Raw genomic sequence first — 23761 nt, 5'->3', positions numbered from 1 at the left:
ACTGCTCAAATGGTAGACTTAGTTTAAAAAGTCACCCATCCTTTGAAAATCATTTAACTTTTTGCATTTTCCTAAATCTAAGTGCCTTGGAGCAAATTCCTAAAGACCTTGTCCTTGTTACAGCCTGCCCTCCATAGGACAGGAGTCAAAAGGAACGTTCTGAGTGCCCTCTCTCTGCTTTTAAGTGTTAAGATTCTAGGTCAGCCTTCAATCCACAGTAGTGGCCTTTAAACATTTTTGACATCATACTGATAGCATCAGTAAACCAAATGTTGAACAGGTATTCCCAATTATGTGCATTTATATAGGAATTATACATTCCATACTACTTTTACTAATTATTGCTTGATACATAACAAATCACCCCAAACCTTAGCTGCTTAAGACAAATGTTTATTACCACACTGGTTCTTCGGGTGAGAGATTGAGGATGGCTTAGCTGGGTGGTTCTGGTTCAGGGTCTCTTCATGACAGTGTGGTCAGGATGATGGCCAGAGCTGTAATCCTCTGAAAGCATGGCTGGGTCTCTTCTAGAACTGGCTGCTGGCCTCAGGTTTTTATTGCATGGACCTCTCTATAGAGCTGCTTGAATGTCCAAATGACATGGTAGCTGGCTTCCTACAAATTGAGAGATCCATGAGGGGTGGGTACAGGCACTCAAGGGAAGAGCTGCAGCACCTTTTATACTCTAATCTCACGTTACACACCATCATTCTGCTATATGCTGTTCCTTAACAATAGACCAATAGTTGGTCACTAAGACCAACCCACACTCAAGGGAAAGACAGGAGCATCAAATGACATGTGGACCTGTTTTAAGACTGTCACATTACTGTACTATTGGACATTTATTTTGTAACACCATGTGTGTTTTTAAAATCCGTTGTGGCCCTGAGGTTCTTACATGAGAAGTGAATGTGTCAGAACCTTGGGTTTTACTGTACGGTCAATTACTGTGGAAGGGGGCTAAGGTGTGTGTGTGCGTGGGGTGGGGGCAAGGAGGATTTATTCTGGAAAAATCCAATAGAGAAGGGAGCCACCTTTGTGGAGCCCCCACCATGTACCAGGCACACAGGCTGTGCCTCTTGCCTCTTGCTGACGGAGGCCATGGGGAGGAAGTACAGGGGCAGGTGCCTCCCTATGAGGTTGCAATCCCCATTACACCAGGTACACTGTTAGAGTCCACAGCTCAATGTCTTGGGTGTTAAAAACCACATTTACACCCACCTGTAGTTTTTTTTTTTGAGTGATTATGTATTTTCATACTCTTCCCAGTTTTCTTTTTCATTTTTAAATTCTTTAAAAAAATTCCAATAGGCATACAGTGTTCTATTAGTTTCAAGTTACAATATAGTTATTCAACAATTCTATACATACTCAGTGCTCATCAAAATAAGTATACTCTTACTCCCCTTTACTTCTTTGACCTATCTCCTCCCCTCTCCAGCAACCACCAGTTTGTTCTCTATATTTGAGAGTCCGCTTTTTGGTGTATCTTTTATTCTTCATTCATTTTTGTTTCTTAAATTCCACATATGAATGAAATCATATGGTATTTGTCTTTCTCTGACTTAGTTTGCTTAGCATAATATCCTCTAGATCTGTCCATGTTGTTGCATATGGCAAGATTTCATTCTTTTTATGGCTAATAGTCCATTGCATATTATATACCACGTATTTTTTTTTACATTTATGCCATATACTCTATCCATTCATTTATCAGTGGATACTTGGGCTGTTTCCACAATTCGGCTGTTGTAAATAACCTGCAATAAACATAGGGGTGCATATATCCCTTCGAATTAGTGTTTTTGTATACTTTAGGTAAATATCCAGCAGTGGAATTACTGGATTATATGATAGTTCTATTTTTAATTTTTTGAGGAACCTCCATACTGTGTTTCACAGTGGCTACACCAGTTTGCATTCCCACCAACAGTGCATAAGGGTTCCTTTTTCTCCACATCCTTGCCAATGATTGTTGTTTCTTTTTTTTTTTTTTTATTTTAGCCATTCTGGCAGATATGAAGTGATAGTTCATGGTTTTGATTTGCATTTCCCTCATGATTAGTGATCTAGTTTCTATATGTCCAGAATTATAATGTGGTTCTGTTCTTAGTTTTTTGCAAGATAACAGAGTAGGAAATCTTTGCATTTTGAGGGTAAAGTGTTTTTTTATTGGATGATCTCAGTATTGACCACAAAATTGATGACCTCATGGTGCTTTCCTGCAAAGATTCCTGTTGTGGGAAGCACTATAACTTCATATGGACCCTACTGAAAAAAAGCTGTGTATCACTTCTATTCCGTCTGGGATATTTTTAGAAATTGTACAAGTATTGCCAGTGATGGGCCATGGCTGACCTATTCTGTGTCCCCTTCAGACCGAGAAGATGAAGAGGAGCCCTCGAACAACAGCTTCTGTTCCCAGTGCGGGCCTTGGGTCTCCTCTGAGAAGATGCGAGTTTCCAGGGAGCATTTCTAAGAGGTCATCTTCTCCAGTGACATCCAAGTAAGCATCTTTCTGCTTTGCCACAGTTGGACAATTAAAGCAATTTGGTGGGGCTCTGTATAGCGCAGCACGTGCTTCCTGCTGCTGCATGGGTCGTGGCCAGCCCTGAGAGGTGAGCAGGAGGGATGCTGGACTTTGGGTTACCTCACTCACTCTCTGTGTATCTTTTGGATCAATGATGGGCTCTTCAGCTATTTGTTGCCTGGTAAGTATGAGGCTCTGATTTACTGAGATGATCCATTCAACATTTTCTCTTTTGGTCCATCAGTTCCGTTCTGCTTTTCTGGCATTCTCCTTCACCTGCATCTAGAGTGAAATGATTGCATTGTACTTGGGTGCTCAAGCTCATGTACTTGAGCACTCACTCTCTCCTTCTCTCATCTGTCTCTTCAACAGAGAGGCAATAATAAGTTGTCTGCCACAATTGGCAGTATGTTGTTGTTGTTGTTTTTTTAATTTTTATTTATTTATGATAGTCACAGAGAGAGAGAGAGAGGCAGAGACACAGGCAGAGGGAGAAGGCAGGCTCCATGTACCGGGAACCTGATGTGGGATTCGATCCCGGGTCTCCAGGATCGCACCCTGGGCCAAAGGCCGGCGCCAAGCCGCTGCGCCACCCAGGGATCCCTGTTGTTGTTGTTTTTAAATGAAGCCATTATATTTTTTTTTGTTAAGCATTGGGTAAACTCGCTAATGAAACCACGTAATTGCAAAACAAATTCACACTGTGACCACTCTCTTAAGTCAGTAAGAGAGACTCCTAACTCTGGGAAATGAACAAGGGGTGGTGGAAAGGGAGGTGAGCGGGGGGTGGGGGTGACTGGGTGACGGGCACTGAGGGGGGCACTTGATGGGATGAGCACTGGGTGTTATGCTATATGTTGTCACATTGAACTCCAATAAAAAAATTAAATTAAATTAAGTCATTAAAATATTTTACTTAGAGTAACCAACAAGAATAACTCAGTAAATAACTCAGTCTAGCTAGCAAAATGGAATCATTTTCAGTAGTACTGAGAGAGAAAAGAGAAATATGATTTTAATTTGGGAAAATAAGAAACTCTGTAGAGAGAATCATGTAAGACTTGTTTAATGCATCAATTTGTTTAGGAGAACATAGGATGAAATACAAATTTAATGAACACTTGGGGGACGCCTGGGTGGCTCAATGGTTGAGTCTGCCTTTGGCTCAGGTCACAATCTCAGCCTGGGATGGAGTCCCACATTGGCTCACTGCAGGGAGCCTGCTTCTCCCTCTGCCTTTGTCTCTGCCCCCCTTTCTCTGTTCTCTCTTTTTAAAATTTATTTATTCATGAGAGAGACAGAGAGAGTGAGGCAGAGACAGCAGAGGGAGGGACAGCAGAGGGGGCCTGATGCGGGACTTGATCCCCGATCCCAGGATCACACCCTGAGCTAAAGGCAGAGACACTCAACCGCTGAACCACCCAGGCATCTCTAAATAAATAAAATCTTTTAAAAAAATTAATACTTCGGAATTTGTTTAAAATATTCAGAGAAAAAAATATTTCAGGGTGACATCAGCTCTTATTTCTAATTTGTTGCATTCTAACAGAGACTTTTGTTCCCTAATATTATTTTGTTCAGAGAACATGTGGTTTTTATAAATTACAAATACCTGTTATTGATGTATATGTCTTCTATAAGAGAAATCCTTATATAATATGTTGCTGAATTAATAGCATCAAGTTTTTGTTTTGTCTTTTAAGTCCATTACATTCTTTCTGTGCTAGTATTGCCTCTCTTTGGTTATGGCATTGCTCTCTTGCAAATTCTAAATCCATTAGGTGGGCTGTAGGTCTCTATTTGTCATTGTCTTATTTTTGAGTCTTCCATTCACATGTTACTACTCAGGTGTTAGGGTGAGACATTAACAAAGAAAAAAGCCTATTCATATTGGGGGTTTTTCTAGATTACACTATTTTCTTTCATACTGACTCATGGTCCCTGCAAGGAGAGTAGCTGGCAAGTTTCATCATCATCATTGTAAATTGCACACAGCTAAACTAAGGAGGTTGTTGCCTTCTGTAGAGATGATAATTAAGTTTTTAGAAGCAGGCTCATAGTGGGCTCTGTGCTATTTCTTTGATGCTGTGTTTCAGGAACTATTTTATATATATTTTTTAAAGATTTATTTATTTATTTATTCATGAGAGAGAGAGAGAGAGGCAGACACACAAGCAGAGGGAGAAGCAGGCTCCATGCCGGGGAGCCTGATGTGGGACTCAATCCCGGGACTCCAGGATCATGCCCTAGGCCAAAGGCAGGCGCTGAACCACTGAGCCACCCAGGGATCCCCTATTTTATATATTTTTAAATTGAGATACAATTGATTATATTAGTTTCAGGTGGACAAAATAATGATTCAGTATTTGTATACATTATGAAATGATGACCATAGTAATTCTAGTTACCATCCATCACCATACATAGGTACAAAATTAAAAAAATTTTTTTTTCTTGTGAGGGCTTTTAAAATTTATTCTCTTAGCAACTTTCAGATATGCACTACAATATGGTTATTAACTAGAATCACCCTGCTGTACATTACATTCCATGGCTCACCTATTTTATAACTAGAAGTTAGTACCTTTTGACCCCCTTCATTCATCTCATCCACTCTTCCACTCCCCTCTTCCCTCTAGCAACCACCACTCTGTTCTCTGGATCTGTGAGCTTGGTTTTGTTTTGTTTTGTTTATTTTTTATATTCAACATGTGAGATTGTACAATATTTGTCTTCATCTGATTTATTTCATGTAGCACAGTGCCCTCAAGTTCTATCCATGTGTTACAAGTGACAAGATTCCATTATTTTTTATGGCTGAATAGTATTCTATTGTATATAAATGGAGCTATTTTATATTTTAAAGGACATGTCATCCAAATCTTATAAACAACTCTCTCTGACCAAAGAGATTTTTTTTTGACCAAAGAGATTTAAACAAAATCCCAGACTTTTCCTTTTTTTTTAAGATTTTATTTAGAGAGTGAGCCGTGCATGTACATACATAAGATTGTGTCAGTTGGGTAAGGGGCAGAAGAAAAAGAGAGGGAGAGAGAGAGAGAGAGAGAGAGAGAGAGACTGACTCTCAAGCAGACTCTGCACTGAGTGCCAAGCCCAACTCAGGGCTGGATCTCACAACCCTGAGGTCATGACCTGAGCTAAAATCAAGAGTCGAATGCTCAACTGACTGAGCCACCTAGGAGCCCTCAAAATCCCAGAGTTTTTAATGCAGTTCAATTTAGAGAAATTTTTAAAATTTCCCCTCTATATAGAGGAGTAATGAGTACCTAGTAGGTGCTCTATAATATTTGTGGAATGAATGAATGCAAGTCCCTGTGACCCATATGCTTCGGAGAACCCCTAAATGAGTGAGAACAGTCTCCAGTTGAACAGACCCCAAGTGAGGTGAGAGAAAGATGGGGATGCAGATGAGGACAGTTGCAAGCCTAGGGCAGATAGAGTTGTTCAACTTAAACTGCTCATTCCTCAGAACTCAGCTCAGCCATCATCCTCTGTAGAACCAGCCAAAACTGTATTCACCCCCTCTCCATGCTCACAGAGCCTCATATGCATACTCCAATTATTCCTTCATTCGTCAAATGCCTACAGAGTGCCTTCTCTGTGTCCAGTGTTCTCAGCCCATGTGAGAAGCCTACTTGACAGTGAATGACAAATATAACATCAAGTGGTGAGAAGTTCTATGAAGCAAACTAAAACTGAGTCAGATGACAGTGGTGGAGGGGGGAGGGGTAGCTAGATATGACGGTCAGGGAAGGCTTCTCTGGGGAGGTGAGATTTGAACAGAGCCCCGCATGGAGTGAGGGAGCAGACCATATTGATCTGTGGCTTCTTGCACTGTATCATCTGCTAGACTGCCCAGAGGGTGGGGACTGATTGGATTTATTGTTGGCACAGTAAGTGCTTAGTGTGTCCATGTGACGAAAACAAGAAGGGAAGTAGAACCTGGAGGGCAGAAGCAGATTGGCTGGTGGGGATAGGCGATGCTAGGATCATTCCTGCCCAAGGACGCAGGCCCTTTGCCTCCTTTTCTTTTGAGCCATTTTTCAGTTTTTTCCTCCCACTGATCAGTTCCTTAAATGTTCTATTTTCTGGGCTGCATATTTCTCCTGGGAAATTTTTGAAGGATGAGGGGTACTGGTTTCTAATACTGTAGTACAGCATATTCCTGCTACTTCAGCAGAGAAAAATTAATGAAATGACCTTTTTTTTTTTTTCCAGAGCCCTGTACTTGTCATCTCTAGTCCAGGCAGGAAAAATAGTGAACTTAACATAGCTGGACTTCTGGTATACTGTCAAAACTATCAAAATCATTATCTCCTTAAGAAGTGCCCTTGAAAAAAAAATGAAAAAAAAAAAAAAAAAGAAGTGCCCTTGAGGGCTCCTGGGGGGCTCAGTCGGTTACGTATCTGCCTTATGCTCAGGTCATGATCCCAGGGTCCTGGGGTTGAGTTCCGTCTCTGGCACCCTGCTCAACAGGGAATCTGCTGCTCCCTCTCCCTCTACCCCTTCCCACTGCTCCTATGCTCTCTCTCTCTCACTCTCTCAAATTAATAAATAAAATATTAAAAAATATAAGTGCCCTGGGGACAGGAATTTGCTCCAGTACTTCTAAATCAGAATTACCAAGTTGAGACGTCTAAGGAGAAGCAAACATTTCTCTTTTTTTTTTTGAAAAATTTTGAAACTTTATTCAAACTCAATTAACATATAATGTATTATTGGTTTCAGAGGTAGAGTTAAGTGGTTCATCAGTCTTATAAAACACCCAGTGCTCATTGCATCGCGTGCTTCCTTAATACTGTTCATCACCCGGTGAGCCCGACCCCCACTCCACTCCCCTCCAGCAACCCTCATTTGTTTCCTATGATTAAGAGTCTCTTATGGTTTGTCTCCTCCTATAACTTCATCTTGTTTTATTTTTTCCTCTCTTCCCCTATGATCCTCTGTTTTGTTTCTTAAATTCCACATATGAATGAAATCATATGATGATTGTCTCTCTGATTAACTTAGTTAGCTTAGCATCATACCCTCTAGTTCCATCCACATCGTTGCAAATGGCAAGATTTCATTTTTTTGGATGGCTGATTAGTAGTCCATTGTATACATATATCACATTTTCTTTATCCGTTCATCTGTCGGTGAACATCTGGGCTTTTTCCAGTTTGGCTATGGTGGACATTGCTGAGAAGCAAACATTTCTTGATTTTAAGACATTCAAAAAAGAAAGATAATTTCTCCCCAGGTAAAAATTAATGGCTGAACCACAGTGGGTATGAACCAGGTCTGAGAAATGTGGGAAGTCAGGTAGGCTGTAAATAAATTCTGAAAATCCAGCCAAACTCTACAGCAGTGAAAAAGAATGGATTGCAGCTGCCCACAACCAGTGGGTGGATCTCAGGAACATAGTGTTGAGCAGCAAAAGGAAGTTGTAAAAGAATATCAACAGTATGACATTTATATTGAGTTCCCAGATGTGTAAAACCAGCATGTTTTCAAGAATATAAATGTGGTAAAATTATTAGAAAAGTAAGAAAATGGCAAATATAAAATGCAAAGTAATGATGGCTTCTGAGTGGGGCATAGGGGAGGGGCCAGGGAGGGGTACACAGGAGATTCCAGCCTATTTATAATGTCTTTCTTGGGAACTAGTTGTTAGGTGTGTGGGTATTTGTTATATCATCTTCATGTTGTATCATTCTTCATGTTATATCATTCTTCATACTTTTCCTATTTTATAAATATTTTTCGCATGCTCAATATTGAAGAAAGAAAAAAAAAGAAACCCTTGCATTTTAAAATGGTGTCACACACAAAATAAATCCCAATCAGAGTGACATTTTCAGCCTTCCCTCTGCAGACCAAGTGTGTTGATCTTTAAAGCATACTGGAAGCGATGTGGCTTTGAACGGTGGTTTAGTTAGTCCTTTTGAACCCCCCATCTAGAAACTCAGACAGGTCATGTGATAAATGGCTCTGACAGCACATTGTTCTCCTCCCCGATCTCAGATAAATTAAGCCACTGTTCCGTGGCTGTGCATATTAATGGCATTGCTCTTTTAAGCGTTCAAGTTTATTTCCATTGTTTGCATTGTTGAGTACTTGTATGGGTTTTAGAAAACTAGCTTCAGCAACACTCTCAAAGATTTGGATGGAGCATAGCTTTCTTCTTGTAACCTAGAGAGAGGAAATGAAGTGTGGCCATGTGCGTTTATCCAGCCTGTCCCTGCCTCTGAGTTTTGGTGCTGTCTGTACTCCTAATTCTTCAGTGTAAAATGTTCTCTAATGGTTTCAGCTTTTTATAAATATGCTCTAAGTCATTTTGGTCATTATGATGGGGAATGTTTCAGTTACCTCTTGCTGTATCATAGTAATAAGCTACCCCCCCAAAAAATTTAGTAGCATAAAATAACAATTTGTTATTGATTCTCATAGCTCCATAACTTTGGCTTACCAGGAGGGTCTCTTTTGGGGTCTTTTGTGTGATTTTTCTGAGGTTTGACTTGGGTTCATCTGGTGGTTCTCATCTGGGGTCTTCCACCATACGTTCAATGTCACTTGGGGCTGTAGTTAATGTAGGTCTTGACTGAGCTGAAAGTCTGAGATAAACCATTCACCTGGATGCCAGTTAATGCTGGCTATTGGCTGGAGCTTGGTGGGGGCTGGGAACCAGAATAGAATGCCTACACATAGCCTCTCCATATGACTTGGGTATCTCACAGCATGGCACTGAGTTCTAAGAGGCAGTGTTCCCAAGAACAAACAGGAAGTAGAAGTTGCCAGGCCAGTTAAGTACTGTGCCATGAATTGGCACAGCATTCCTTCTTTGCTGTGTTTTATTGATCAAAGCAGTCCAGCCAACCCAGACTCGGTGGGATGGAGAAAGAAACTCAAAAGATTGTGTGGGGTCAGATAAGATTTTTTTGTGGTCATCTTTGGAAAATACAGTCTATCACTTTGAGAGCTCATACCTGAGCTCAGTTTGTGTCAGCCTAGATTAACTTCATCATGCATTTTGAGAAACAAAACAGATTTTGTTTGTCATCAGGGGAAAAAAATAAGACCAGGTTGTCAGCATGGCCCAAAATAAGTACCTCCCACTCAGAATCATGGACTCATGGAGCCAAGCGATTCCTCTAGTGGTTGAGGACCTTTAATCAATCATTACTGAGCATCATTGCCTACATTTCCCTGGTGCATATATGATGTGGTTACCCCTGCCTACAGATGAGCATCTACACTGGATCAGGGTCTCTATTGACAGGCTGGCTGTTGTTTTTGCCACCACCATTTTTTCTCAGATAGACTTTTACATTCTTTTTTTTAAAGATTTTATTTATTTATTTATTCATGAGAGACAGAGAGAGAGAGAGAGAGAGAGGCAGAGACATAGGCAGAGGGAGAAGCAGGCTCCATGCATGGAGCCTAATGCGGGACTTGATCCTGGGTCTTCAGGATCACACCCTGGGTGGAAGGTGGCGCTAAACTGCTGAGCCACCCAGGCTGCCCAGACTTTTACATTCTTATATGAAAATTTTCTTGAAAAGGATAATTAAAAATGTTAAGTTATGCTCCCTCCTCATAGCAGACTTATGTCTGCTATGTATCCTCAGTTTTACTAGAGGATAATTTGAGTTTAGACTTTTTTTTTTTTAGTTTTGACCAATTTTTAAGAGCCTTTTTTATTTTTAATTTTTTTTTAACATTTTATTTATTTGAAAGGGAGCATGAGTGAGGGGAATGGCTGAGGGAGAGGAAAAAGCAAGGCACCACACTGAGCAAGGAGTCCATCTCGGGGCTTGATCCCAGGACCCTGAGATCATCACCTGAACCAAAGGGAGACCCTTAACTGATTGAGTCACTCAGGTGCCCCCAAAGCCTTTTAATTTTTAAGTCCTTTCAGCAGTACAGAAGAATTTCAAGACTAGACCAAAGATGTTTAGTCATATTTGCTTCGTCATTCCCATCCCCCCACATACTTTCATTCACTCTGTATAGACAAACTCACAGAGATTTTTCCCAGAGCCATATAAGAGTAAGTCAAAGACATCACGACCTTTTATCCCTAGAATTAAGACATTCTTTTTGTGTAACCACAATACGATTGTGAAAATTAGAAAATTTATTTTTGACATGTTACTGTTACTTAATTTACAGTCTATGTGCAACTTTTGCTAACTGTCTCAGCGAGATTCTTTATAGCATTTTCCCCCCAGTCTGGGATCCAATCCTGGCTCCCACATTGCATTTGGTTGTTTTGTCTTCTTGGTCTCCTCTAACTTTGAACAGTTCTTCAGCCTTTCTTCTTCATGACCTTGACATTTTTAAAGAGTACAGGCCAGATATTTTGGGGAGTGTCCATCAATTTGGGTCATGATTAGACTCAAGTTATGCATTTGAGGCAAGAATCCCAGAAGACATGTTGATTTCTTCTCAGTGCATCGTATCAGGAGGCCATGGTGTCAGGTTGTTTCATTACTAGTGATGGTAACTTTGACCACTGGGTTAAGGTGGTAGCCACAAGTTTCTCTGGAATAGAATTGCTTTTTCCTCCCTGGAAAGTTTATTACTGACCATGAACATTGACTTTTCAAAATGTTGGCCACGCTGTGCTGATAAGGAGGCCACAGAGCCCTCCCATTATGTGGATAGGCTCTGTTCACTATGCCTGGAGTCAAGTGGCTTTAGAGAAACAAACTAGATTCCAAGATTTGGAGGAAAATAGTCCTTTGGGTTCTGCTTTGCAGTAAACTCACATCCAGAAGTGTGACAACCTTCTCTCAAACTTATTCTTGCTGCTCTACTTACAGAGGGGTTTGCTCATTATTTCCTACCCGTCATGGAACCTCAGAATGTTATATAATCCTGCCTTGTGCACTAGAAGACCTATCTCTACCACCCTAGCAAAATATGTGAATCCCCTCTGTTAAAACTTTAATCATTGGAGGAGGTATTGAACTTTTAAAAATTAAAATGGAAAACCTAAGGGCACCTGGGTGGCTCAGTTGGTAAAGTGTTTGCCTTCAGCTCAGATCATGATCTCGGGGTCCTAGGATCCAGCCCTGTGTTGGGCTCCCTGCTCAGCCAGGAGCCGGCTTCTCCTCTCTCTGCTCATGCTTGCTTGTGCTCAGTCGTGCGCTCTCTCTCTCTCTCTCTCTCTCTCTCTCTCTCAAATAAATTAATAAAATTTTTAAAAAATAAAATGGGAAACCTATAAAAAAACAAGATGAAGAATCAAATAATTTGAGGGCCAGCTTTGGCTGTCTTACCTGGTAGCACCTCTTGGGAAAGATCCTTTAAATGCTTAGGACTTTGGCTTTCTTATCTCAGGTGGATATTCTAATATCCACCTACCTCACTGGATCATTGTGGCAGGCAAATAGATACTTTTTATGTAGATGAGAAAGTACTTCTCTGTGAAAGCACAATAAGTTCCCCTGATAAATTGATGTTTAATTTCTTTCATCAGTTAAAGATACCTGTTTTAAGAAATTGCAAAAAATAACTTTGCCAGACTTTGTTTGGTTTGTAGTAGTGTGAGCAGAGCTGACCAGAGAGCCTTGGAGCCTGCCAGACCAATATCCCCTGGTTCAGGATGCTTGTGCTTAGCATCTCTTGCAGTCCTAAATCCCTGTAGAAAAGTGGCAAGACAGAATGAGCAGAAAACTACATAAATGGGGGTTAATAGGGAATTTTTAAGATTGTATTCTGTATTTTGGTTGCTGTTGCTTGCTATTTAAAAAAAAATCAATGATGCCTACACTTTTCTAAGTTAAAGGTTTTGTTTGTGCATGCATGAGTGTGTGTGTGTGTGTGTGTGTGTGTGTGTGTGTTTGTGTGTTTTCTAATTCTGTATATTGAACAGGGGCTGGAGTAGGGGAATGTAAACAGACTGCTTAATACAGTGAGTTTATCCTTACATGTAAGGTAGAAATTAGTTTGAGATGCATGCTTCTAGGTAATTAGCCCAGTTGTTTGTATTTAGAATAGAACCTCTCAGTCTGTGGTGTGAACAGAACCATTGCATGACTTTTCTGTTGAAGCAGGGCTGCTCAGGGCTGAGCTGACCTGAGGCTGTCAGACCTCCCCCATCCAGACCTTTCCGGCTTTTTCTCCCTAGGATTGTAATTCTTTTTTTTTTTTTTTTACGATTTTATTTACTTATTCATGAGAGATACAGAGAAAGAGAGAGAGGCAGAGACACAGGCAGAGGGAGAAGCAGGCTCCATGCAGGGAGCCCGAGGTAGGACTCGATCCCGGGACTCCAGGATCAGGCCCTGGGCTGAAGGCAGATGCTCAATTGCTGAGAGCCACCCAGGTGTTCCCCCAGGATTGTAATTCAGCCATGCATTTCCATCTACAGGTTCCAGGCACACTGATTGAGGGTGTGACTTCATCGCATTCCATTCTCTTCTGATAGTGAGCCATTTAAACCAGCCCCAGGGGTACATCAGGATCCAGATGCAGGCTTTCTGCCTGCTAAGGATACTAGAATGGATTGGGCCTGCAGCCAGTTCAGGTTTCTTACTTACTCCCTCAATTCCATCCCTGGGGACCCTCATGGTGGGAGTCATATCTGCAGAAGAGCTTCTTATCCATCTCTTCATTCACTGGCAGAGACACCAGCACAGTGCAGACCCCCTTGGGTAGAGCCCACCTCTTTAGGCACTGCTCAGAGAAGCTCAGAGTGTGTGCTTTCTGTAGGCAAGTCCCAGAGAGAATGTGGTTGGACTGGGCTGTGTGAGTCCAGCACCTTTGCTCAGTCTCACCAGCTGTGAAGAATCCAGCTGTGACTCTGTCAAAATATATAAGCCACTAATAGTTACCTCTCAAGCTAAGGCTCTCAGGAAGCCCATAGTTGTGCCTTGGGGTGACTGTGGGGATTAAGACACTGCCTATCCAACCATAGTAGCTCTATTCTTATCTGCTTTATACAGATAGAATGTATGTGGAGGTAGCTGTATGTATGTGTCACTCAGGTGGTTCTCACCTGGGATGACCTTGTCCCTGAGGGGACATTTGACAGTGTCTAGAAACATTTTGGGTTGTTGCAACCAGGAGTTGAGGGTGGGGATAGTTATTGGTGTCTTGGTAGGTTGAGGCCAGGGATTGCTGCTAAACATCCTACATGCATAGGACAGCCTTAAAACAAAGAAGTTCAGACCCAAATGTCAGTAACAGCAGGGTTGAAAAACCCTGGTACATACGGATATGGAGAGGACAGGATACTGTGCATGCATGGCTCTTTGGTGTGTATGTGAGAGAGTCTAGGAACAAATTTAGAAAATCAAGGTTAAAGGGTACAATTGGAAAGAAATACCTGCTATAAACAATAGCCAAACTGTGGAAGGAGCCTCGGTGTCCACCGAAAGATGAATGGATAAAGAAGATGTGGTCTATGTATACAATGGAATATTCCTCAGCCATCAGAAACAACAAATACTCACCATTTGCTTCAACGGGGATGGAACTGGAGGGTATTATGCTGAGTGAAGTAAGTCATTCAGAGAAGGACAAACATTTTATAGTCTCATTCGTTTGGGGAATATAAAAAATAGTGAAAGGGAATAAAGGGGAAAGGAGAGAAAATGAGTGGGAAGTATCAGTGAGGGTGACAGAACATGAAAGACACCTAACTCTGGGAAACGAACAAGGGGAAGGGGAGGTGGGTGGGGGGCTGGGGTGACTGGGTGACTGGCATTGAGGTGGGCACTTGACAGGATGAGTACTGGGTGTTATGTTATATGTTTGCAATTCTCTCTCTCTCTCTCTCTCTCTCTCTCTATCTATCTATCTATCTATATATATATATCAATCAATCAATCAATCATTGCCATTTAAAAAAAAGGAAAGAAATACTGGTTGCTGAGAAGTCCCTTAGGAATCGTGAGCCTGAGTCAGCTGAGCCCAAGGGCAGACTGAGAACAGTTTATAGTGGGGAGGCACCATCCATGTGGCCAAGTTGTTGCAGACGTTCTGTGTGGCTCCAAGCCTATATAGGATGATGGCACAGGGAAGTTGGTATGGCCAGTATGAAACCATTCTTTCAGGGGCCAGAGCTGTCCATCTGGGGAGCAGACTGTTCAAAGGGGCAGACAGCCTACCATGAATGTGAGATCTGGACTGATTCTTTATTAGTAAAATACCAGATGCTGAAACAGCGAATTTTAAAAATTCGAATCAGGTTCAAGTTGTATTCATTGGGTCGAGTATGACACCATTATGGTGCCCTTGGTCTGGCTTTTTTTTTTTTTAAGATTTATTTATTTATTTATTTATTTATGAGAGAGAGAGAGAGAGAGAGAGAGGCAGAGACACAGGCGGAGAGAGAAGCAGGCTCCATGCCAAGAGCCTGACACGGGACTCGATCCCAGGACTCCAGGATCGCGCCCTGGGCCAAAGGCAGGCGCCAAACCGCTGCGCCACCCAGGGATCCCCCTTGGTCTGGCTTTGATTAAGACAAAGTGGTTTCTTGGGCATTTATAGCTGGCCTTTAAGCATGAGAACATCATTGGAAAACTGGCCTGCATTTTACCTAATCCACATAACACTTGATTATTTTTTAGCTCAAGACCAAGTATAATAGTGATTTGATCATACTATTTCCTTACCATCAGAACCTGATTAGGTAACTCTTAATCCTAAGGTGATATATTGGCCTTTAGTATTATGTCGAGTTACTTTTTTGTCTTTTTTGCTGTTTTCATAGATCAAAAACAGTTGAATATTGGAAATTTCATATGGTTCAACCTGCTATACAGGATTGAGACTGACATTTTGTAATTTATGTACAGATTACTTCTTTCGGAAGGAACTCTGCAAATGCTTCTTTCCTGTGCAGATTTCTGGGTAAACTCAGCTTCTGAAGCTAGGTTGTTATCTGTATCCTCAACACCTAGCACTCACCAGGAGCCAAGCCTAGACCAGTGTACTTATGATGGACCTTTTTTCAACATAAGACAGGCTCCGGCATTTCAACAAAGCAGTATTTCCCTGAGTGACAGTAGGCTTGTTCTCAGCTTTCACGTCTTCCCAGTAGCAGGACAGATTCTTTTAAATCTTAAGAAACAAAACAAAAAAAAGACACCTCTACCTCCTCTCCCCACCCTTTGCCTGAGTTTATTCCTCAGCATATGAAAAGGAACTGGATATCAGTCATACTTTAGTAAAGAGTAATTTAAAAAAAAAAAAAAAAAGGGAACCAGGGGAGGCAGCCCCTGTGGCTCAGCGGTTTAGCGCCGCCTTCAGCCCAGGGTGTGATCCTGGAGACCCGGGATCAAGTCCCACATTGGGCTCCCTGCATGGAGCCTGTTTCTCCCTCGGCCTGTGTCTCTGCCTCTCTTTCTCTGTATCTCTCATGAATAAATAAATAAAATCTTTAAAAAAAAAAAGGGAACCAGGGACTTTAAAGACATTGTGTTGAGTGAAATTATTTCAGCTTTTTTGGAACCATGCCTCCTAGGAACAGAGAGAAGGTTCTGTGATCAGGCCCAGTAATCATCTGCTGGTGTGTTTTTGGTTTTCCAGGGCAACTTCAAAAGCATATCCACAGTCTCCAAAGAATATGAAGCCGCCATACCCAGGGTCTCCTGTGAAGTACCGCTTACCCACCTTTCCCAACCAGGAAACACCGAAGAGGAAAGCAGAGAAAGAGAAGAGCAATAAGGAAAGGGAAAGTGTCCTGGCTCAGCAGGCAGCTGGCCTGCATGGAGAAGAAGCCCCAGAGAAGCATGTGGTAGACAAACATGTCACTGAGAAGCATGTGGTCACAGGAGGGAAGGCCGAGAGCAGTGGAGGTAGGACCTTTTTGTCAATGCTGCCCCCAGGCCATGGCTTTTACATATTGTTTCTCTTTGCCCGATCCATGTGGGAGTCTCATGTTTGGGAGGGAAGAAGGAAAGGAGATTTTTCCCTCTGACAACTTCATGTCCTCATGCTGTTTTCTCAGGCTTGCACGTTGCCTGAGTGCTTCCCCTTGGTCTCCTATGGATCCCTTAGAGGAGGGATTGACACTGGTCATGGCTTTGGAATTTCATGGGGGTGTTGAGCTGCATCCAGCCAGCATCAGCACTTCCCACAGAGAAGGTCTTCCTTTAGACCTTCAAGCTTTTATGCTAGATGCAGTGAGTTCACCCAGATGGGCACTGTGGTGGTGGTTCTTGTGGGTCATGCTAGCCACCTTGTCTCTTCTCTTCACCTTTCCACTACCCTCCACTGGGAAATGCATTCACAGGGTCACAGCCATCCTGCTGCAACCTCTCTGCTCAGTGGCTAATCGTACCTCTCCCAGCAGCATTTCCCATCACCCACTGAGTTGGACTTTTTGTTTCTAAGTGGCAGCTACCCATGTGAGTACAATCAGTATTTCATTTCCCATGATCTTTTCCTCTCATATAACCTCAGGGAAGCACACAGCAGGCACCACTGATGCTGGAGAGGCTGCGAAGATCCTGGCTGAAAAGAGACGACAAGCCCGGCTACAGAAGGAGCAGGAGGAGCAGGAACGGCTGGAGAAAGAAGAACAGGACAGGTATGGGGGCTGCTCAGAGTTTCGTTACCATCTCATATAAAAAGCTATGGTAGAAAGAGCAGCTCTCCTTTCTTTTTAGAGTTTGAATTATTGATAAAAACTTGGCAGAAATACAGGTCTGTATGGCAGGTGTTCAGGAGACTGTGTCTTCTACTAGATGAAATTAACAGTGATGAAATGTTGCCCTTTTAAGACTACCTGGAAACTCATAGCTCCTGGATCTAAATGTTACCAATAACTTCCCATTCTTCCCTTGGACTCTAGGACCATCCAGGCCTCATAGAGCTATCAGGGGAGTTTGAGCATTGCTCATGGAATGAGGTTCTCCCTGAGGACAGGAGGTTCCAAAGGTGGAGATCTTGGTTCTGCTTCCCAAATCATGTTTTTTCCTTAAACTTTCCTAACTTACACCCCCAGGTGAGAAGGAGGAAGGTTGAACAAAGGCCCCTAGATGAGGTGGAAGCTGATGTCATTGTCCACAAGCAACAAGGGTACAGGGACTCCAAACCTGGAGCACAACAGAAGACATCATGGTAGTGGTCCTTAAATATGGGAAGGGGTGTCAGTACCATACAGGGAATGCAATGAAAATACACAGACCTAGGCCGCATCCTGTTTTAATAGCTCACCAAAGTGTGAGAACCACCATGTTGTTAGTACCAGGACACTTTGGTCAAAGTACAGACAGTTCTGCCTTTTCTGATCTTTGTATTCAGAAAAGAATGCATGTTGAAGGACAAGCTAGATTTTATCATTAAATTGATAAAGAAGCTTTCAGGGTAATCACATAGTGCAGTCCAATATATTTAGGGAATTAACTTGACAGGAAGCAAGCCATGCCACAGCACTTCAAGACTGGTACGGAATTTAGAGTGATAAATAATATAGGATTACCTTGATCCTTAAGTGACCTTGGCAAGTCTTTTGTGGTCTTTAATTACAGGTTTGCTGATTTTTTCTAAAGACGGGCAGTAGGTCTTACTTGTCCCTTTTTCAAGTTCTGTACTTCTCTGATGATTTTCCCACCTCCAGCCCTCTGGTCAGCAGTGACAGATCTTTTTGTTGAGTAGTGTGTTTGGGCTGGTTTGAGTGGGCCATAGCATTATGAAAAGAGGTCACAGGAGGTTAAGATGAATCACAGGGCCTCAAATGACAGGCCTTGGTGATTGCAAGTTCTGGGCAGGTAAGTAACATGATTGTGGCTGTATGCTTATTAGGAAGGTGAAGTTCTTTACCTTCCAGCAATCACCCTCTCTCTCACACACATTTCTTACACAGCCCAGCTCCTGAAAGACTTGATTGTACTTTCTGTCTTTATTTCTTCAACTCCTGTTCATATCTCACACTCACCATTCCTCCAAATTGCCAGACTCCTAATCCATTTCTTTGTTGACTTTGGCCTTATCAAGTTTGCCCTTGCTTCTTTGACCTCTCCTTCTCAGTCTCCTCTGTCCACCTCCCATCCCCTCACATGTTGCCTTGACTCCTAACCCTAAGTCCTAGGCCAGTTTCACCTGACAAGCCCTCCATGAGCAGTGGTGCTCCCTCCTGTTCGACCATTTTCCTTTGGCTTCAAAAGATTTGGAGCTCACATTTCACATAACAGTTTCATGGTAAGCATTTGATGTACTAAACCAACTCTACTCTCATCTCCCCTTCTACCCTCATTTTCCCTTTGCCTCATTTACCATCTGTTTCTGAAGCTAATTTCATATTGTTTTGTAAACCTTTAATACTTCCTGGTACAAGGGAAGCACTAAATAACACATGCATGCTGGTGACCTCTGAATCTGTGCCTATGGCCCAGTCTCTTGCTAGAGCTGTACTGTCTACTACTATAGCTGTCTATTCCCATGTGACTACCAAAATGCAAATTTACTAAAATTAAGCAAAATTCAGTTCCTCAGCTGTACTAGTCACATTTCTAGTGTTCAATAGCTACATGGCTAGTAGCTACCATATTGGTTAACACAAATTTATAGAACATTTCCTTCATCACTGAAAGTTCTCCTGGATAACACTGGTCTAGAACCTAGAGGCCATATCCCAGTTGCCTTATGCTTTACTTTGAGTGTATCTCAAATGCATCTCAAATTCAGTGTGTCCAGAGCAGGTCCAGAGAGAAGGTGCTGAAGGACAAGATGAAAACAGATCAAAGAATGGCAAGTTCAGGATGTTGAAGATTAAGCTTTTGTTTTTAATGAAAACTTTTAAACACACAAGGAAGAGCGAATAGTGCAACCCACATTTTTGTTCACAGATTGAATAGTTCAAGGCTGAGCATGTGTCAGGGATGTGGTGCAAGTACAAGAGGGGCCAGGGGCTGGAGGATGAGAGATGGGGTCATTACATAAAGACATGCATGAAAGGCCATTGACAGGGATAAGGAATGCATCTACCATATGCATATGCTATATGATGACCATGATGCATAGTTTTTTGGTACTTTCTACCTGGTAAGGAAAGGAGATGGGTTTGGAGTAGGTGACAGGAATTAAGACAGAGGGGTGATAGAATTGCACATGGCTCTTGTGAACTCCAGACCCATGGTAAAGATGGCAAGGGCAAGGAGGTATGGCAGCTTGTAACAGCAGCACTGTGGAGAAATGACCAAATCCATGTTCTCTGGTTTCTTAAGCAGGTAGAGAAAGAATATTCATCCTTGGAGAGTATATTGAGGGACTCAGTTTCACATAGGAAGCTAGTTTTGACCTACTTTGGGAGAAATGGAGTATGGTTAATGGAGAGTATTTTGTGTATAACAGAAGGGACAAGCAGGTAGTCATGGGCTTTGTGGGGAGGAATGTGTGTTGTACTTACATTGATGATAAGAATTAGGGAGACTTATGGGCCAGGAGGATGTGTTCCTGTGTGTGTGTGTGTGTGTGTGTGTGCGCGCGCGTGTGTGCGCTTTAGGCACCTCTGAAGTCCTTATGGTAAAACAGAAGAAACAATGGCATTTCAGATCCTGAAGATGAAGATAAAGTTGAAGTAACTTGTACATTAATTCATATACAATATATATCTTTTGTGTATTAACTTCTCAGAGATAGTCAAAACCATCTTGTCAAATGAGGGATAAGAACTAAAACAGTGCTCTGAATCAATCTTTGGATAAGTTTTGTTATCGACACACCCATTTTGTTAATCTTGTGTTAAACATATTTGGTCTTTCATTGAGAAATCTGAGAAGTGGGGTTTCTTTCTGATTAGGCCCCATAATGCTCTTGTCCAGAGTTCTCTAGAATGTTTGTTAATAATTTCATTTGTTCCAGCAATGGAACAAATTATTTTTATTTTTTTATTTTTTTAATTTTAATTTTATTTTTTTAATTTTTTTAATTTTTATTTTTTTAAAGATTTTATTTATTTATTCATGACAAACAGAGAAAGAGAGAGAGGCAGAGACACAGACAGAGGGAGAAGCAGGCTCCATGCAGGGAGCCTGACGTGGGAACTCGATCCTGGGTCTCCAGGATCACACCCCGAGCTGAAGGCGGCACTAAACCGCTGGGCCACCAGGGCTGCCCCAGCAATGTTTTTATTTATTTATTTATTTATTTTTTCCAGCAATGCTTTTAGACACTGCAACTTTTGCTAATGTAGGATATATTGTGTACTATTAGTCTTGGGCTAATGTCTTTCAGTGTTTCTGTACCTATGTATTTCTTTATATATATATATATATTTTTTATTTTTTATTTACTTATGATAGTCACACAGAAAGAGAGAGAGAGAGGCAGAGACACAGGCAGAGGGAGAAGCAGGCTCCATGCACCGGGAGCCCGATGTGGGATTCGATCCCGGGTCTCCAGGATCGCGCCCTGGGCCAAAGGCAGGCGCTAAACCCCTGCGCCACCCAGGGATCCTACCTATGTATTTCTTTGGTGATACATAGGCCAGCTCCCTCTACAGTTCCTGCAAGACAGAAGGATATTTTTTTAAGTCCTGATATTTTGGTAGGGAGGGCAGAGGGAGAGAGAGAATCTTTTAAAGTTTTTATTTATTAGAGAGCACAAGCAGGGAGAGGGGCAGAGGGAGATGCAGACTCCCCACTGAGCAGGGAGCCCCACATGTGGCTGGACCCCAGGAACCTGGGATCACAACCTGAGCTGAAGGCAGATGCTTAACCGACACCCACCCAGGCACCCCAGGTGCACTCTTGATCTTGCCCATATATCACATTGCCATTCAGTACACACTGCAAGATGAATATGATTACTTAATCTTTTTATAGTTGAGGAAAGTGACACACTTGTGAGCCGGAAAAATGTTAGAAATGTAAAAACAAGCACTTACACTTTATAGGGTTTTCTCTCACTGCTTAGAGCTCTTTATCATTCTATTATCAACCACTCATCTGTGGATGAAAAATGCCTAAATATCATTTAATTTTCATAAAGCAAATAATAAAATATTCTTTAACACTTTATTTTTTTAAAGATTTATTTACTTATTTTAGAGAGCATGAGTGGGAAGAAGGGCAGAGGGAGAGAGGGAGAGAATCAGCAGACTCCCAACTGAGTGTAGAGCCTGATGTGAGACTCTTGTCTCACCACCCTGAGATCATGACCTGAGCCAAAATCGAGTTAGATACTTAACTGACTGAGCCACACAGGCACCCCCAAAAGAGATTTTTTAAGATTGGTAAAACAAATGATAAATAGATGTGGTTTTTGTTTGTTTTAAATATTTTATTTATTTATTCATGAGAGACAGAGAGAGAGGCAGAGACATAGAGGGAGAAGCAGACTCCCTACAGGGAGCCTGATGTGGGACTCGACGCCTGGACCTGGGATCATGCCTTGAGCCGAAGGCAGATGCTCAACCATTGAGCCACCCACGCATCCCAAGAAATAGATATTTTAATTTCTATATTAAATATAAGAGTTCTGTTTAGCATTTTCTTTCACTTTCCACTTGCTACTTCAGAAGTCACAGAGCAATTGGAACCCAAAGTAAACTTTTTGAGCTCATAGTCACTACTCTTAAATTGCCAACTGCCATAGTTGTAGCCATTGAGACACTTGTAGGTTTTTTTCTAGCTTCAGATAGTTTTAAGTAGTTATTTCACTTAGTTTTTTAAAAGAATTGTCATTAAGTAAGAATGATGGGGCTGTGGTCATTTGTAGGTTGACTAGGAAACATTTGTGTCTTCATGAGGGTATGTTCACAAATTAATACATCATTACTCTTGGTATTAACAGAATTTAAAGTCAACTCGTGTGTGTGTGTGTGTGTGTGTGTGTGTGTGTGTGTGTGTGTGTGTGTTTTATTTTTTTTGGTAAATGTATGGCTTTCCAGGAAGGATGAGTCAGTTTCTTGAGTGGATACTAATTCAAGTGCACATATCTGTAACTATGTTGTGCCTTATGTTCTCCTGTCAGCACACACAGTTCTTTGGCAGTTTGGCTTTTGAGCATGTCATCATCTCCTAACAACAGTTATGTTCTCAAAAGGCTGGAGAGAGAAGAATTGAAAAGAAAGGAAGAGGAGGAAAGACTTCGCCTAGAAGAGGAAGCCCGTAAGCAGGAAGAAGAAAAGAAGCGGCAGGAAGAGGAAGAAAAAAGAAAGGCAGAAGAGGAGGCTAAGAGAAAGGCCAAGGAGGAGCTGTTACTAAAAGAAGAGCAAGAAAAGGAAAAACAAGAAAAGGAGAAGCAAGAAAAAGCCATGATTGAAAAGCAGGTACTGTATGACTCTTCATATGGACTCTCCTTAAGGGGTTTAGTTAGTATTAGGTAAAATTAGTTAAATTTGAATGACTCATAATACTTACTTGAAGTTTTTTCTTAAACTAACAGGACTGGTTATTAAGTATGAGTTACTTTGGGCAATAAAAGTGAATTTTGTAATGTTTGCTGTATGTCAGTTCACATTCCCCAAAAGGTAGACCCTAGGATGAGAATTTGGATGCCAGTACTTTATTTGGGATAAGATCTCAGGAAGCTGGTAGGGAAGTGAGGTAGGGAAGTGAGGGGAATGCCAGTGTACGTGCACCAATGAGTAGCTTACTGTGGACCACTGGGAGTTAGTTCCTTTGAGACTCTAAGAAACTGTGGAATATGCCTTAGAATGGTCCCTCTGAGGATTGAGTAAACTGGATTATTTGTCAACTCCTGCCTCTCATGGCTGTAGGTCACTCCTTGGGGAATTAAATTTCTGAAACTCCTGGGGCACCTGTGTGGCTCAGTTAGTTGGGCGTTCAACTCTTGGTTTCAGCTCCAGTTGTGATCTTGGTGTCATGGGATCAAGCCCCACATCTGGCTCCATCCTCAGTATCCCTCTGCTCTTGCCCCTCCCCCAACTTCCGTGCACACACACTCTCTAATAGGTAAATAATACATATAAATAATAAAATAAAATATATATATAAATAAAATATTTAAAAGAAAAAAGTTTCTGAAACTCCTGGCCACAGGAGACTGCTCTCAGACACAGGAAGACCTTGGCAGGCAGTACTGGAACTATCTGCAGGTAATTTGCATGATGGACTGAGGCTATGTGAGTGAGGCCTGGGATGTCTCTGTGTCATAAAGCAGGCTGTGTAAATCCACACTGAATATTGAGAACAATATCCACTTTGAGGTAGATGATAATGTGGAAGAACATGTACATATCCCAAGGAATCCCACTACAGTGCTTTCTCAGCTTAGTAAAGTCTGTGCCTTGGTTTACCT

At 41.8% G+C, this 23761-nt stretch overlaps 1 protein-coding gene across 26 annotated transcripts in view; it reads left to right on the top strand.

Moving 5' to 3' along the window:
- The window catches only part of MAP7D2 (MAP7 domain containing 2), a 103617-nt gene that overhangs the window by 69518 nt on the left and 10338 nt on the right, over positions 1–23761 (top strand). For all 26 annotated transcript variants that reach the window (XM_072744429.1, XM_072744426.1, XM_072744422.1 and 23 more), the window contains 4 exons: positions 2385–2512; positions 16082–16350; positions 16958–17084; positions 22544–22769. In XM_072744429.1, the coding sequence (XP_072600530.1) occupies positions 2385–2512; positions 16082–16350; positions 16958–17084; positions 22544–22769 (750 nt within the window). The remainder of the gene's footprint in view (positions 1–2384; positions 2513–16081; positions 16351–16957; positions 17085–22543; positions 22770–23761) is intronic.

This window comes from Vulpes vulpes, chromosome X, assembly GCF_048418805.1.
Source record: "Vulpes vulpes isolate BD-2025 chromosome X, VulVul3, whole genome shotgun sequence".
Classification (NCBI taxonomy): Eukaryota; Metazoa; Chordata; class Mammalia; order Carnivora; family Canidae; genus Vulpes; species Vulpes vulpes.
This window is presented reverse-complemented; position numbering and strand designations above follow the sequence as displayed.